The sequence below is a fragment of the Megascapheus bottae genome, chromosome 16 (genome assembly GCF_031878675.1).
Source record: "Megascapheus bottae isolate mThoBot1 chromosome 16, mThoBot2.hap1, whole genome shotgun sequence".
Lineage (NCBI taxonomy): Eukaryota > Metazoa > Chordata > Mammalia > Rodentia > Geomyidae > Megascapheus > Megascapheus bottae.
In genome coordinates, this window is record NC_143524.1 from 44,455,243 (window position 1) to 44,469,537 (window position 14,295).

At 49.1% G+C, this 14,295-nt stretch overlaps 1 protein-coding gene across 3 annotated transcripts; it reads right to left on the bottom strand.

The window, feature by feature from the left end:
- Positions 1–6,216: 6,216 nt before the first annotated feature.
- Positions 6,217–14,295, bottom strand: Ucp3 (uncoupling protein 3). Of its 3 annotated transcripts, XM_090349106.1 has the most exons (6): positions 14,105–14,295; positions 13,226–13,427; positions 12,914–13,114; positions 12,275–12,376; positions 10,975–11,155; positions 6,217–7,585 (listed from the first exon to the last, which is right to left on the bottom strand). In XM_090349106.1, exons 1-6 carry the CDS (start codon positions 14,228–14,230, stop codon positions 7,471–7,473), a joined length of 927 nt encoding a protein of 308 aa, XP_090205232.1. In that variant the 5' UTR covers positions 14,231–14,295; the 3' UTR covers positions 6,217–7,470. The 3 variants fall into 3 exon arrangements, with proteins under 3 accessions (XP_090205232.1, XP_090205234.1, XP_090205233.1); XM_090349108.1 differs by lacking the exon at positions 12,914–13,114; XM_090349107.1 differs by lacking the exon at positions 12,275–12,376.

Sequence of the window (14,295 nt, forward strand, 5' to 3'; positions counted from 1 at the left end):
TGAAGTGGAGTCGGTGCGGGCAGAAGCGGGGCACAGTTCTCGGGAGGCGGGGCCTGCGGAGTGGGCGTGGCGCGAGTGGGCGTGGCCTCGGCGGGAGGGCGGAGCCCACCTGCAGCGAAGGGAGTTCGCGAGCCGCCGCCCCCTGCGCGCCGATCGTCGCCGCCCCGGCTGTCTCCGCGACTGCCTCCACTCACGTTTCCGCATCGACCCCATTGTCCCCCGCGGGGGACATCCTCTCGCCCTCCCAGGTCCGCCATCCTCATTATGAGAACCCGGGCTCCCAGCCAGGGCGCCCCCTCGCGGCGGCCCCGGGTCTGGATGCCGTGCAGCCGCTCCGACCCCCGCCGTCGCGGGGAGCGCGGGCTCCGCGGGGCGGGGCCGCCACTAATCCGGGCGGCGGCGGCGGCGGCGGCAGGTGGCTCGGCCGCAGTCAACGGCCGTTGGGCGCGGCTGGGTCTCCGGCTGCACCCGCTTAGTCCTCGGGGACCTGGAGAGACGAGGCCGGGGCGGGGCGGAGGCACCACGCGTGACCGCCCGTCTCCGGGCCCAGGCCGGATGGCGCCCCGAAAGGGAGGAGGCGGAACAAAGCCTCGGGCAGAGCCCAGGCCGGAGGACGGGGAGCTGGGCGGGAGCATGGTCTCCTGGGGGTGTCCGACGCCAGAGCAGCCTGAGCTGGAGCCCCATGGCCGAGACAAACATGCCTTCGGGGAGAAGGACGGAGAACCCCGTGCTTGGGCTCGGTCCCGACGCCTGGGTACCCTCTGTTCTTGTCCTCTGCTTTCATCCGTGCTTGGCACAGGACTGATTTTGAGGGGTGTGGAGCTTGTGTCCCCACCCACAGACTAAGCTCCCCAAGATCAGCTGTGTCCTTCGTTTCAGATGTGACCACTGCCCGGGGCCTAGGGTAGTGGCTGGGGGGCCTGGGCAGTGCAGATGGTCGGGGAGTGAACTCCACGGCCTCGGGCTCAGGGTGGAGATGTCGGTAACTCCCTGAGGCCCGCTCACCTCCAAAAAGGTGCAATCACTGGTGCAATCACTGACCCACAGTCACTTGGTTGTGAGCTCTGCCGTAAACCCTGGTCAGCCTAGCACCAGGTATGTTTTCTGTATGGTGCACAGCAGAAGGAGCTGTCAGGAACCGCAGAGGGGACCACAGCTGGACCGAGACTGGACAATTGGAGCAGGGAAAGGAAGCACCATGTAGGCAGAAACACCTTCCACATCTGAAGTTATGGAGCTGGGAGGCTGAGACAGAGGAACAGAAAGCGCAGATCATCCAGGGTTACATAGTTAGACAGTGACTCAACAGCTACGTTAGGATAAACTTGGATTTCTATTTTCCCTAAGCATGGATTTCTCTGGGTGTATGATGGTACTGAGGCTTAAACTCAGAACTTTGTGTTCTTCCTTGTTCCTCTACTGCTCAAGCCTGACACTCTACCACCTGAGCCACACTTCCAGTCTGGCTTTTGCTTGGTGCTTTGAATCTCATTGATTTTTCTGCCTGGGCTGGCTTTGAAGAGATCCTCAGATCTGTCTCCTGAGAAGCTAGGATTAGAGATTGCAGCTGCCAGTATCTGGCCCTGACCATGGATGTGTGTGTGTGTGTGTGTGTGTGTGTGTGTGTGTGTGTGTGTGCGTGTGCGTGTGCGTGCGTGCGTGCGTGCGCGCGCACGCGCGCCCGTTCTGGAGCTTGACCTCAGGGTATGAGCACTGTCCTTAAGCTTTCTCAAGGCTAGTGCTCTACCCTCTTGAGCCATAAGACCACTTCCAGCTTTTTTTTCTTTATTTCTTCCTTTTTTTTTGGGGGGGGGGGGTCATGGGGCTTAAACTTGGCCTGGGCGCTGTCCTCAAACTCTTCAGCTCAAGGCTACCAACTTACCCCTGGGCCTGGGCATTGTCCCTGAGTTCTTCAGCTCAAGGCTATGACCCTACCCTTGAGCCAAGCTCCACTTCCCATTTTCTAGGGGTTAGTTGGAGTTAAGAATCTTGGGTCCTGGGGGCCCGGAGTTTGGCCTAGTGGTAGCGTGCTTGCCTAGCATGCACGAAGACCCGGGTTCAATTCCTCAGTACCACATACATAGAAAAAAAAAAAGCCAGAAGTGGTGCTGAGGCTCAAGTGGTGAGCGCTAGCCTTGAGAAAGTCCAAGGACAGTGCTCAGGCCCTGAGCTCAAGCCCAGGACTGGCAAAAAAAAAAAAAAAAGAGTCTCGGGTCCTTTTGTGCCCTGGCTGGCTTTGAGCTACAATCCTCAGATCTCAGCCTCCTGAGTAGCTAGGATTACAGGCGTGAGCCACTGCACCTGGCACTTCCATCTTTTTCTGTGTATGTGGCACCAAGGAATCATACCCAGGGCTTCATGCATGCTAGGAAAACACTACCACCAGGCCATGCTCCTAGCCCCTGACCATGCATTTTAAAAGAAGAAGTTTTGTTAAAATATATTTTTTTGAATGTGGTACCTATACAGCCATTAGAATAATATGTCATTTGCCGGGAAATAGATGGTGAGGTAAGCTAAGCTCCGAGAGATCAATGGTGCATGTTTTCTCTCATATGCAGAAGCTAGAGCTAAACTATACCTAGATAAAGTCTACACTGGAACATGAAAGAATCTCCAGGTCTCTAAGCATTCACACACAGGAAGACCATAGGAGGATACTCTTAGGAGAGGAACACAAAGGAACAAGGCCTACATGCATGTGATCATACAAAATATTTATTGAACAGGAAATGGAAACAAGAGGATTTTTATTTTTTGTCTTTGTTCATTTATATGTCCTTGGGAGTACAAGGAGAGGCACAGAAACAGGGACAAAGGGTGAACAAATGCAGCAATAGTACACTAGGTTGAAAATAAACTACACAACTTGTGGGTGTGGATGGGAGGGAAGAACTGGGAGAGAGCACCAGAAGGGGTGACATTGTCCAGACAGACATGTAATCTTTACCTGACGTATGTAACTGTAAGCACCCTGTACATTATCTTTATACTAACAAAAATATTTTTGTGGCACCAGGAAAATCAAAACAGTGTTTAAGTAAGTAGCTTGTCCAAATTAAAAACTGTCTTATGAATATTTTAGAAAATTTATGGCTACAGATAAGTACATAGAAAAGTTGCTTTACATCACATTGAATTGTATACATAGTCATTTATCTGAAAATATGTTGTGTGCCATAGTCAAATTGACAAGATCCCATAATTATAACAGACAATACTGCTTTTTGCTTATAGTTTTAGAACTTAAAAATCTTTACTTACGAGGCCAGGAGTTTGGCCTAGTGGTAGAGTGTTTGCCTAGCTTGCACGAAGACCAAGGTTCGATTCCTCGGTACCACATACACAGAAAAAAGCCAGAAGTGGACCTGTGGCTGAAGGGTAGAGCGCTAGCCTTGAGAAAGCTCAAGGACAGTGCCCAGGCCCTGAGTTCAAGCACTAGGAATGGCAAAAAAAAAATTCATTGTATAGTATATACTACAAAATTAAGAAAAGTAGGGGAAGGGGTGGGTAAAGGGGATAAGAACGTTGAAGGGGTGACACTGACCAAGATGTATTGTGTTCATAAACCTATATGGCACATTCTTTGTATAACTAAAGATAATTTAAGAATATGTAAAATAAAATATGAAAATATAAAAAATTAAAACAATTTGAAAACAAGGTGATAAAAACTTACATGAGGGCCGGGAGTTTGGCCTAGTGGTTAAAGTGCTTGCCTAGCATGCACGAAGACCCGGGTTCGATTCCTTGGTACCACATACATAGAAAAAAGCTGGAAGTGGTGCTGAGGCTCAAGTGGTAGAGCTCTAGCCTTGAGAAAGTCCAAGGACAGTGCTCAGGCCCTGAGCTCAAGCCCAGGACTGGCCAAAAAAAAGAAAAAAAAAACTTACATGAAAAAAGGTAAGCATTTTCAATGGCCCAGATCATTTCTGTTAAATATATTGAGTAAATTGGCTGTATGTATTCTATTCAATAAAGCATTATCTAATTGCATTTTTTAAAGATGAAGAAATATTGGTGATCATACTTTTTTCAATGACAGAATGTTGAATCTTTTTATTTTTTTGAGATAGATTCTCACTAATGAAGCCAGGTTAGCCTTGAACATGGGACGAATTTCCTAAGAAGCTAACGCGAGAAATATGGAAAGTGATAAGAGTTATTTCATTTGACATTTGAGATATAGAGTCAATAACTCAAGCAAAAACCCTTGAACAAAAAGTAAGGCTTTATTTAAAAAACAAAATATAGCCAGACATGGAGGGCTCTTGCTATAATCCTAATTACTTGGGAAGTGGAGATTGAGAGTGTCCTGATTCAAGGTTAGTCCAGGGGAAAAAAGTTTAAAAGACCTTAACTTCAGTGATTTAAAAAACCCCAAATAGCCGGCACAGTGGTTCATGCTTGTAATCCTAGCTAGTCAGGATGCTGAGATCTGGGGATCACAATTCAAGCCAGCCCAGGCACTAAAGACCATGAGACTCTAATCTCCAATGAATCTCTAGAAAATGAGAAGTGGCACTGTGACTCAAGGGGTAAGGCAATAGCCTTGAGCTGAAGAGCTCAGGGACAGCACCCAGGCCCAGAGTTCAAGCCCAATGACTCACAAAAAGCCCCCAAACAAACAACAAAAAAAACCACTGCCACCAACATCACTACCAAAACAACAACATGGTGGTATAGTCTTGTAATTCTAGCTATAGGGGGGAGGGTGAAATGTAGGATTGTGGTCTAGGACTGCCCAGGCAAAAGCGTGAGACCCCATTTGAAAGACAACAAAACAAAAGAGACATAACTCAAGAGGTACAGAACCTTCCTGCCAATCACAAGACCCTGAGTTCAAACCCCAGAGTTACACACACACACACACACAGAGGCTAGGAGTGTGGCTTATGGCAGAGGATTTACCTAGCATGCAAGAGTATTTTGATTTCATTCCGGATACAAAATAAATAAATGAAATTTTGAAATTATTCAATTATCTTAAAATTTATTATATTATAATTTATGACCCAACTTATGTAAAATTGTTGTGGGAGGTTTATCACAAGTGTTTTGGTCTAAAGACATAAGCTATTTCTAAGGCATAATGTTTTGTTTTGTTTTGGTCGGTCGTGGGACCTGGGCCTGGATGTTGTCCCTGAGCTCTTCAGCTCAAGGCTACTACCCAGACTTTAGTGCCTGGCCTGCCTTTGAACCGAGATCCTCAGATCTCAGCCTCTTGAGTAGCTAAGATTACAGGTGTGAGCCACTGCACCCAGCTTTGCATAATGTTTTTTTGGGGGAGAAAAAAAAGGAAAAAAGGAAATGACCTTACTGAGCCCCTCTTATATTCCATGGTGTGTGTGTGTGTGTGTGTGTGTGTGTGTGTGTGTGTACACATGCGCATAGTAGGTCTTGAGCTCAGTGCTTGAGCTTTATTGCTTAAGGCTGATTCTCTACCACTTCAACCACAGCTCCACTTTCAGATTTTCGGTAGTTAATTGGAAATAATATTCTCAATGACTTTCCTGTTCAATCTGGCTTTTGAGCCATGATCCTCAGACCTCAGCCTCTGTAGTAGGTGTTTCTGAGCTACCCTTATCGCATGGTAGTGAGGTGAGGAATGCCACTGCCATTTTTCTGGGAGAACAGGGGCAAGGAGTCCCTGTGGTGAGGCTGCTAGAAAGGTGGGTGAGGGTGAGGTTTGGAGCTCATTCTGCCTCTTATCAGGACAGCACCAGGCTCCTGAGAAGCTGGAAAATACTCTGGCATCGTGGGTGCCTTCTTACTAGTTTGATTCTGTCTTTTGTAGATGAAGGAACCAAAAGCCTAACAGAGAGCAGAGAGAACAGAGAGCAGAACAAAGTGTGGCCTGATGGGGCCAGAGCAGGACCAATACTGGCAAATAGGAAACCTGAAGTAAGGAAAGAAAATCCTAGCTAGGGGAGGTGGTTGATGCCTGTAATCCTCGTACACAGGAGGCAGAGAGTGAGAGGATCATGGTTCAAGGACAGCTACTAAGGCTGGGCATTAGCATATGCCCATCATCACAGCTATCAGAGAAACATACATAAAAGAATCATAGTCCAGTCTGGCCCAAGCAAAAAGCAAGACCCTAGTTAAAAAATAAGTAGTGCAAAAAGGACTGGGAGAGTAGCTTAAGTAGAAAAGCATCTGCCTAGCAAGTTCAAAGAGCTGAGTTCAAACCCCAGTATCATCCAAAAAAAAAAAAAAAAAGAAAGAAAAAAAATTCTGTCTAAGAAAGAGAAGCAGAAGAAGCAACAACCGTTCTTTCCCTCACTTTAGGTGAGAATTCCTTTTTTAAGCTTGCTGTTGGGAGCTCAAGCCAATCAGTACCTCAACACTTCAACTCTCAAAGTCCCACAGTGCTTCATGGCAGCAACAATGGAGCCAGGGAGGGCTGGCAGTGTGGCTTAGTGATAGAGTGCTCGCCTGGCATGCATGAATCCCTGGGTTCAATTCCTCAGTACCACATACACAGAGAAAGCTAGAAGTGGCTCTATGGCACAAGTGGCAGAGAGCTAGCCTTGAGCAAAAAGTGTCCAAGGACAGTGCCCAGGCCCTGAGTTCAAGCCCCACGACTGGATGAAAAACAAAACAATGGAGCCAGGGAGGAGGAACTGCAAGGCGGCAAGGTTCTTGGGGCTTCGTCATCCCCAGCTGCCATCGTATGGCCCAGGTTTATCTGTGTGGACAACTGCATATTTCAAAAATGTCCACCCAGGCAATTCTTCTCTGTCCAGACAAAACTCTCTCCCAAGGTACTGGCTTCATGTTTACATTTGTACAAAGCAATCACTTTTATAAAGTGCTGTCCTGTCCAGCTTCCCATGGGCAGGAAATAGATAACAGCCCTTAAAGAATTCTCCAGCAGCTCAGGACATGTGTACAAGCCTGAGTCCCCCCTTGGCTCAGCAGGGGTTTTTAGAAGTTTCATTTCTCACATTTCCTTGAATTCCAGTTGTTTCTACTTTGCAGAGTCCTTACAAACAGCAGATGATTCTAGCAAGACTTTGAAGGCTGTAGTCCCAGCAATGTGTTGCGTCTGTGATGTTCTGTGAGGCTCCTTCGCTGACTTTGGCTGCACTGGGTACAACTCCTTCCTATGGTGCAGCCTTTCCTGTTTATAATTCATTGTCTAATCCCATTGTTCAGGGGATAGAAGTTTGCGAACTTCTCTTTTATCCAAATGTTGCCTAAATGTTAGGCATCAACCTGATAGGTTTCAAAAATTAATATAATTTACTTCCTATTATGTCAGTGCAAAACAAAGATGTTTTCTTAGGACAAAGCACTGACGACCAGAAAACCTTCTTCCTCTTCTAGTTCTATCCCTTGAGTTAGCAACAGGTTCAGAGTTCTGTAAACATATGGGCCTGTGTCTATAGGGCGTGGGTCCACCACTTTATTCCATTCTTAACCAGCCTTGTACAAGGTAAATACCCAGTGGTCTTTTTGTCTTAATCAAAATGGAGACTCCCGCAACATCTGGACCTTCATCAAGGCTCGTTTCAGTTGTTCATAGGTCACAAACATCATCACATTCCAGGATCCCAAACGCAAAAAGGAGGGTGTGAACCTGATGAGGAAAACAAGCTCTATTATGATCTACTAGATCTACTATAGTCTCCCAAGACCATGTCAGTGCTTAAGATCCGGCTTGCTCTTCACAAGTCTTCTGAGATCCATTCCTGTTCCATCTCCTCTGCAGAGGGGCCTTTCCACTTGAGTTGGAACCAGGAAAGGGAAGGGAGCTAACATGTGGAGGAGCCAGGTTCTCACATCATGTGTTTAACTGCATATAGTAACTCTGCTGTTGCCAGCCTTCTGTTTTAGAAGCTGGGGTCCAAGGAGACTAAGTAGCAGCTGGTAAATTCAGGGGGAGGGCTCAAATGTGTCTCACTAATTCATCCTACTGTTAGGGGTTTCTGCTCATTTACACCCCAATTCATCCCCCTGGCGAGGCCCTGTGGGCACACCACACTAAGAGGCAGGTGTGAAGGAATAAGAGGGCAGAATGGAGGGGGCACTGCAGAGTGAAGGAATAAGGGGCAGATGTGGCTCATCTCTAGAAAGCCTGCCTCAGCTGTGATGGCATGTCTGTGTGACAGTGTGCACCCAAGCTGTGCTTCTAAGATTCAGAGAGGAGTCTGTCACTTGGCCCTTGCCAGACTCCCAGCCCTTCCAATAGTCCCCTCCTGGGCTGGCCCCATAACTCTAGTCAGATTCATGCAGTTCTGGCTCCTGGTGAAGTCAGGTCCTCTTCCTTTTGTGCCTGTGCCATTTGCTCCCCTGGCTTGGACATCCCTTGTCTTCCCTGCCTGGCTGGTTGCTCTGCACTTCCTAGGCCCTAGCTTGAGGACCACAGCCACAACCATGGCCTTTTCTGAACTTCCACAGGGGCTACAACACTGTGACAAAGTATGTGAATTCTAGAGTCAGACCTGCATTCACTATCTTTTATTTTCTGTCTTTCTTTAGTTCTCTTTCCTTTCCCTCCCTCCCTTCTTCCCTGCCTGCTTTCTTGCACCCTTCCTTCCTTCCTTCCTTCCTTCCTTCCTTCCTTCCTTCCTTCCTTCCTTCCTTCCTTCCTTCCTTAGTTACTTTCTTCTTTTTATTTTAAATATGGCAGTCCTGGGGCTTGAATTTAGGGCCTGGACACTGCCCCTTAGCTTTTTTTGCTCAAGGCTAACAGCACTTGAGTCACTGCTCTACTCTTGGCTATTTGACGGTTAACTGAGGATAAAAGACTTGTGGACTTTCCTGCCCAGGCTGGCTTCAAATTGCAATCCTCAGATCTCAGCCTCCTGAGTATGTAGGATTACAGGCGTGAGCTACCAGCACCTGGCCTGGGTATGCTTTCTAGCTTTCCCTTGAACCAGTGAGTTAATCTTTAGAAGCCTCAGGTTCCTCATGTCTACATGGGAGAAGTCGCAGCCTTCCCTATGGGGGCCATGTGGACGACCTGGGCCAGTGGTGGTCAGCACAAGCACAGGCCCAGGCACTGCTCAATATAAGTCACATACGTGGGCCGCGAGTGTGGCCTAGTGGTGGAGTGCTTGCTTAGCATGCATGATGACCTGGGTTCAATTCCTTGGTACCACATACATAGAAAAAAGCTGGAAGTAGTGCTGTGGCTCAAGTGGTAGAGCTCTAGCCTTGAGAAAGCCCAAGGACTTGAGACAAGTAACCACAGAGGCACTTAGGAGAACACCTGACAGACGATTTTCCAGAACCTATAGTGGCTCCTCTGTGCTTGCTGTGTTGAATCTCACGGTGGGCACTAGAAAACAATCTGCTGAAGACCTCAATGATAGGAGCGAGAGCCAGTAGTATAAACAATACCTCGTTGAGTGTGGTGACTTGGATGGCCTGGGTTTGAGCCATGGCTCTGCCATTTTCTTTGTGATACTGGACAAGTTACTTTTTAGTCAATGAGGGGACAACTACCTCATTCAGAGAGTTTCTGCATGATGTGCTCAGCACAGTCCTAATACAAAGGGACTTCGCTATCAAGGTGATGATAAATAACGCACGTTGTAAAGTGCTTGCTTTGTGCTGGGGACTCCTGGAGATGAAAGATGGATAAACCACCATCCTTAGGCATTGGAGAGCTTGAACTTCAGTGTTAAGAATAACTGGAAGCCGGTCGCGGTGGCTCACACCTGTAATCCTAGCTACTCAGGAGGCTGATATCTGAGGACTGTAGTTCAAAGCCAGCTCAGGCACTAAAGCCCTCTTGAGACTCTTATCTCCAATTAACCACTACAAAACTGGAAGTGCGGCTGTGGCTCAAGGGGTAGGGAAGTAGGGTTGAGCTGAAGAGCTCAGGGACAGCACCCAGGCCCAGAGTTCAAGCCCCACAACCAGGAAAAAAAAAAAAAGAGTAACTGGGGCTGCAATTTGGCTTAGTGGTAGAGTGCTTGCCTAGCATACACAAAGACCCGGGCTCAATTCCTCAGTACCATATACATAGAAAAAAACTACCTGAGGCACTGGGCACCAGTAGCTCACACTTGTAATCTTAGCTACTGAGGAAGCTGAGATCTGAGCATCATGGTTCAATACCAGCCCGAGCTGGAAAGTCTGTGAGGCTCTTATCTTCAGTTAACCACCAGAAGACTGGAAGTGGTGCTGTTGCTCAAAGTAGTAGGGCACTAGTCTTGAACCAAAAAGCTCAGGGACAGTATCTAGGCCCTGAGTTTAACACCCACTACTGACAAAAAATAAAATAAACTAACTGAAGCTAGCCATCTGCTGATGGCTCATAACTGCAATGCCTAGCTAGTCAGGTGGCTGAGAACTGCAGATTTCAGTTCTAAGGCAGCCTGGGGCAGGAAAGTCCAAGAGATTCTGATCTCCAATGAAACCGGAAGTGGCACTGGGGCTCAAGGTGGGAGTGTACTAGCCATGAGCACAGAACAATGCCTCGGCCCTGAGTTCAAGTCCTAGGATGGGAACCCAAAACAGAAAAAGTCACTGAAGCTTACCAATAAAAGGTAGAAAGTATTCAATACTATAAAAAAGGAATCAAGGGCCGGGAGTTTGGCCTAGTGGTAGAGTGCTTGCCTAGCATGCACGAAGACCCGGGTTCGATTCCTTGGTACCACATACTTAGAAAAAGCCAGAAGTGGTGCTGAGGCTCAAGTGGTAGAGTTCTAGCCTTGGGAAAAATCCAAGGACAGTGCTCAGGCCCTGAGCTTAAGCCCAGGACTGGCAAAAAAAAAAAAAAAAAGGAATTAAATGGTTTGTCCAAAGCTCACAGGAAGGAGAGAATTTTTAGGTGAGTGTGTTAGGGAACTAGTCTGAAAGGGACGCTGAGAATCAGTGAACACATATGCTGAGGGAAAGGTACTCCATGCAAGGAAACAGTAAATGCAATGGCTTGGGAAGAAGAGGTAAGAAGGAAGCTGAGTTCTTGGGGACAGGCGGTGGGAGCAGTGAGGGAAGCAGGAGTAGGTGGCTTACCCTTTGTAGAAGGCGGTGAGACCTTCCTGGGCCACCATTTTGAGCATACAGTGCAGAGGACTGCGGTATCGGCCGGGGGGCGCGTTCATGTACCGGGTCTTCACCACATCCACTGGGGAGGCCACCACTGTGGCGCAGAAGCCGGCTCCAAAGGCAGAGACAAAGTGGCAGGGGAAGTTGTCTGTAGAAAAAAACAGGAAAGCAAATATCAGGGGAGAGTACAATTCTGCCCCATTCTATGTGTGCTCATTGCCTGTTTCCAGCACAGTCTGGACGTCCTCCTTCTCAATTTCTTCCTCCTCCTCATCTTCCTACTTCTCCACCTGGTTCTTCTCTATATGGTGTTTGTATGATACTGGGTCTTGAACTCAGGGCCTGGGCACTGTCCTTTTTTGTTTTTTGTCAATGCTGGTACATGTATCATTTGAACTACGCCTCCACTTCCCAATTTTTGGTAATTAATTAGAAATAAGTTTCTCAGTTGGGAGTTTGGCCTAGTGGTAGAGTGCTTGCCTAGCATGCACAAAGACCCGGGTTCAATTCCTCAGTACCACATACATAGAAAAAAGCCAGAAGGGTGCTGAGGCTCAACCGGTAGAGCTCTAACCTTGAGACAGTCCAAGGACAGTGCTCAGGCCCTGAGCCCAAGACTGGCAAAAAAAAAAAGAAAAAGGAAAAAAGAAATAAGCTTCTCATAGACTCTTCTGCCCGTGGTGGCTTTGAACTCTGACCCTCAGATCTCAGGCTTCTAAGTAGCTAGGATTACAGGTATGAGCCACCATGCCTAGTCCTTCTTGTCCTGGAGCATATATTAGTATTGTCAGAATCTCCCTCTGTTCCAGGGATGAGCTCTTGATACTCCAAAGTTAGGTCATCCAGCTCAATGACTTCATTTGAAGAAACTGAAATCACAGCTGACTCTCAGAGAAACACACTGAACACACGGAACTAATCCTAGTACTCTGTAATCCCAGTTACTCAGGAGATAAGATAGGAGGACTATGGTCTGAGCCTGGCCCGGGCAAAAGCAAAAGACCTTTTCTGAGAAACAAACTAAAGAATAAAGAGATGAGGCATAAATTAAGTGACAAGCTCTGAGTTCAAAACTCTAGTACTGCCCAAAATAAAGAAAAAAAAACCAAAACACTCAATATAGTATGGAAAGTGGAACCCCGAAGGGTTCTGATTCCCACCCAGGGTTTAATTATTGCTTCACTTAGGTCACTGCTCCTGTTTCTGCTCCTACTAAAGCCCAGATACCTCTGAGTGGCACCCACTTCCTGGGAGCCCAGGGCCTCACCGTTGAGCAGGTGAGACTCCAACAGCTTCTCTTTGATAATGTCATAGGTCACCATCTCAGCACAGTTGACGATGGCATTCCTTGTGATGTTGGGAAAAATCCCTGTTAAGAAGGGGGCAGGGAGTAATGAATTGGGAGGAGGAGAAGTAAAAGCCCTGGCTACAAGACCTAGACCCCAGTGCAAGGGTCTGGGTGGGCCTCAACCCCGCTCCTGATTTCCTCCTGGAGAGAACAAGTCTCAGATTCCCACTGTTCTCTCAGACACAGGGAACAGTGGTCCCCTTGTGTTTCTTTGCTTTTTCTTTCTTTTCTTGTTGTTGGTCATGGGGCTTGAACTACAGGCTTGGGCATTGTCTCCGAACCTTTTTTTCTGCTTAAAGGGAGCACTCTTAACTCCTTCAAGCCACAGTGTCACTTCCAGTTTTTTTGGTGGTTAATTGGAGAGAAGAGTCTCATGGCTTCTCCTGCCCAGGCTGGCTCTGAACTGTGATCCTCAGCCCTCAGCCTCCTGAGTAGCCAGGATTACAGATGGGAGGGTATTTATTCTTGGATGAGGAAGGAAGCTGGCTCTGTTTGGAATGATTTTACGGGGGGACTGGGCGTCCCATGCTGGGTCAGTGCCCTGCTTGCTGGGCCTACCTTTCCACAGGCCCCGGATCCCCTCTTCCCTGGCGATGGTTCTGTAGGCGTCCATAGTCCCGCTGTATTTCCTGTCGCTCCCGGGGCCGCATCGAACGCTGGCCTGGAATCGCACCTTCACCACGTCGGTGGGCTGGGCGCACGAGACCGCCATGGCGCCCGTGGTGCAGCCCGCCAGGAGCCGAATTGTGATGCTGGAGTCTGGGGAGAGCAGAGAGAGCCGCCGCCTGACCCCGGGGAGGGGGGAGCCACCCCGGCTCGGGGATGCCCTGAGGGCCCGGCGTCACCCTCCTCCCCAGGCACGGCACTCACGGTCCGCCCCGTCGGGGGTGTAGAACTGCTTGACGGAGTCGTAGAGGCCGATGCGGATGGAGGCGAAGCTCATCTGGCGCTGCAGGCCGGCCACCAGCCCGCTGTAGAGGCTGCGCGGGCCCTCGGTGCGCACCAGGGTCAGCACGGTGCCCAGCACCCCGCGGTACTGCACGCTCTGGGCCGCCGGGCTCTCCCCCTGGATCTGGGGGTACAACCGCGGCCTCCTGAGGAGCTGGGAGGCCTGGGCCTCCGGAGCCCCCGGGCCTCACGTCCCGTCCCCGTGAGAAGAGCTGAGGCCTGAGCTGGCTTCAAAGTTCAAAAAACACTACAGTGTGGCCTTGGATCCTCAGGGCAAATGGGAGAATCCCGGTGCCCTTCTTCTTCCAGAATGGTGAGGGGCAGGGCACCAGTGGCTCACACCGGTAATCCAAGCTACCCAGGAAGCTGAGATCTGAGGATCACAGCTGGAAGCCAGCCAGGGCAAGAAATTCTCTGAGACTTAACAAAGCAAAACAAAAAGGTTGTGGGGCTTGAACTCAGGGTCTGGGCACTGGCCCTGAGCAATTTGAGCCCCAGCTGCACTTTGTTTTCTGGCTGTTTAACTGGAGGTCAGCGCCTCATGGACTTTCCTGCCCTGGCTGCCTTCCAACCAGTCCACAGAGCAGGACTTGGCAGCACAGGGCCCTCTGCATGCTGTCAAGGCAGTGAGGCCTGTTCTTGCAGGGATATGGTTGCGGAGAGAAGGAAGAATGGGCCCTAAGCATCAAACTGACCTCCCCAGGGCTCTGCTGAGGAAGGGAGTGTTGCAGGTGGGCTGGGCCTAGGGTCAAGGAATCAGCCCTTCTTCTTTTGACCCTGGGCGAAATGAAGAGCACCTACCTGCAGGCGGACCTTGGCAGTGTCCAGGGGAAAGGTGAGGAGGTCAGCGATGCAGGCTGCAATGCCCGCGCCCAGGCACTTCACGATGGTAGTGGGAGGCACTTCTGAGGGATTCAGTCCAACCATGGTCCCAGTAGGATGGGCCTGGTCCCTCCACCACCCAGTGAAGTCCAAGGAGAGGCTGCTTGGCA

Bases quoted from the DNA above. Each gene is read 5' to 3' on its own strand.
- Ucp3 (XM_090349106.1), bottom strand. From the start codon at position 14,230: ATGGTTGGACTGAATCCCTCAGAAGTGCCTCCCACTACCATCGTGAAG. The intron at 11,156-12,274 runs GTGAGGCCCTGG...TTTTTTCTACAG, and splicing joins GGAGTCTCACCTGCTCAACG to ACAACTTCCCCTGCCACTTT. The intron at 7,586-10,974 runs GTAAGCCACCTA...TTTCCTCATCAG, and splicing joins CTCACCGCCTTCTACAAAGG to GTTCACACCCTCCTTTTTGC.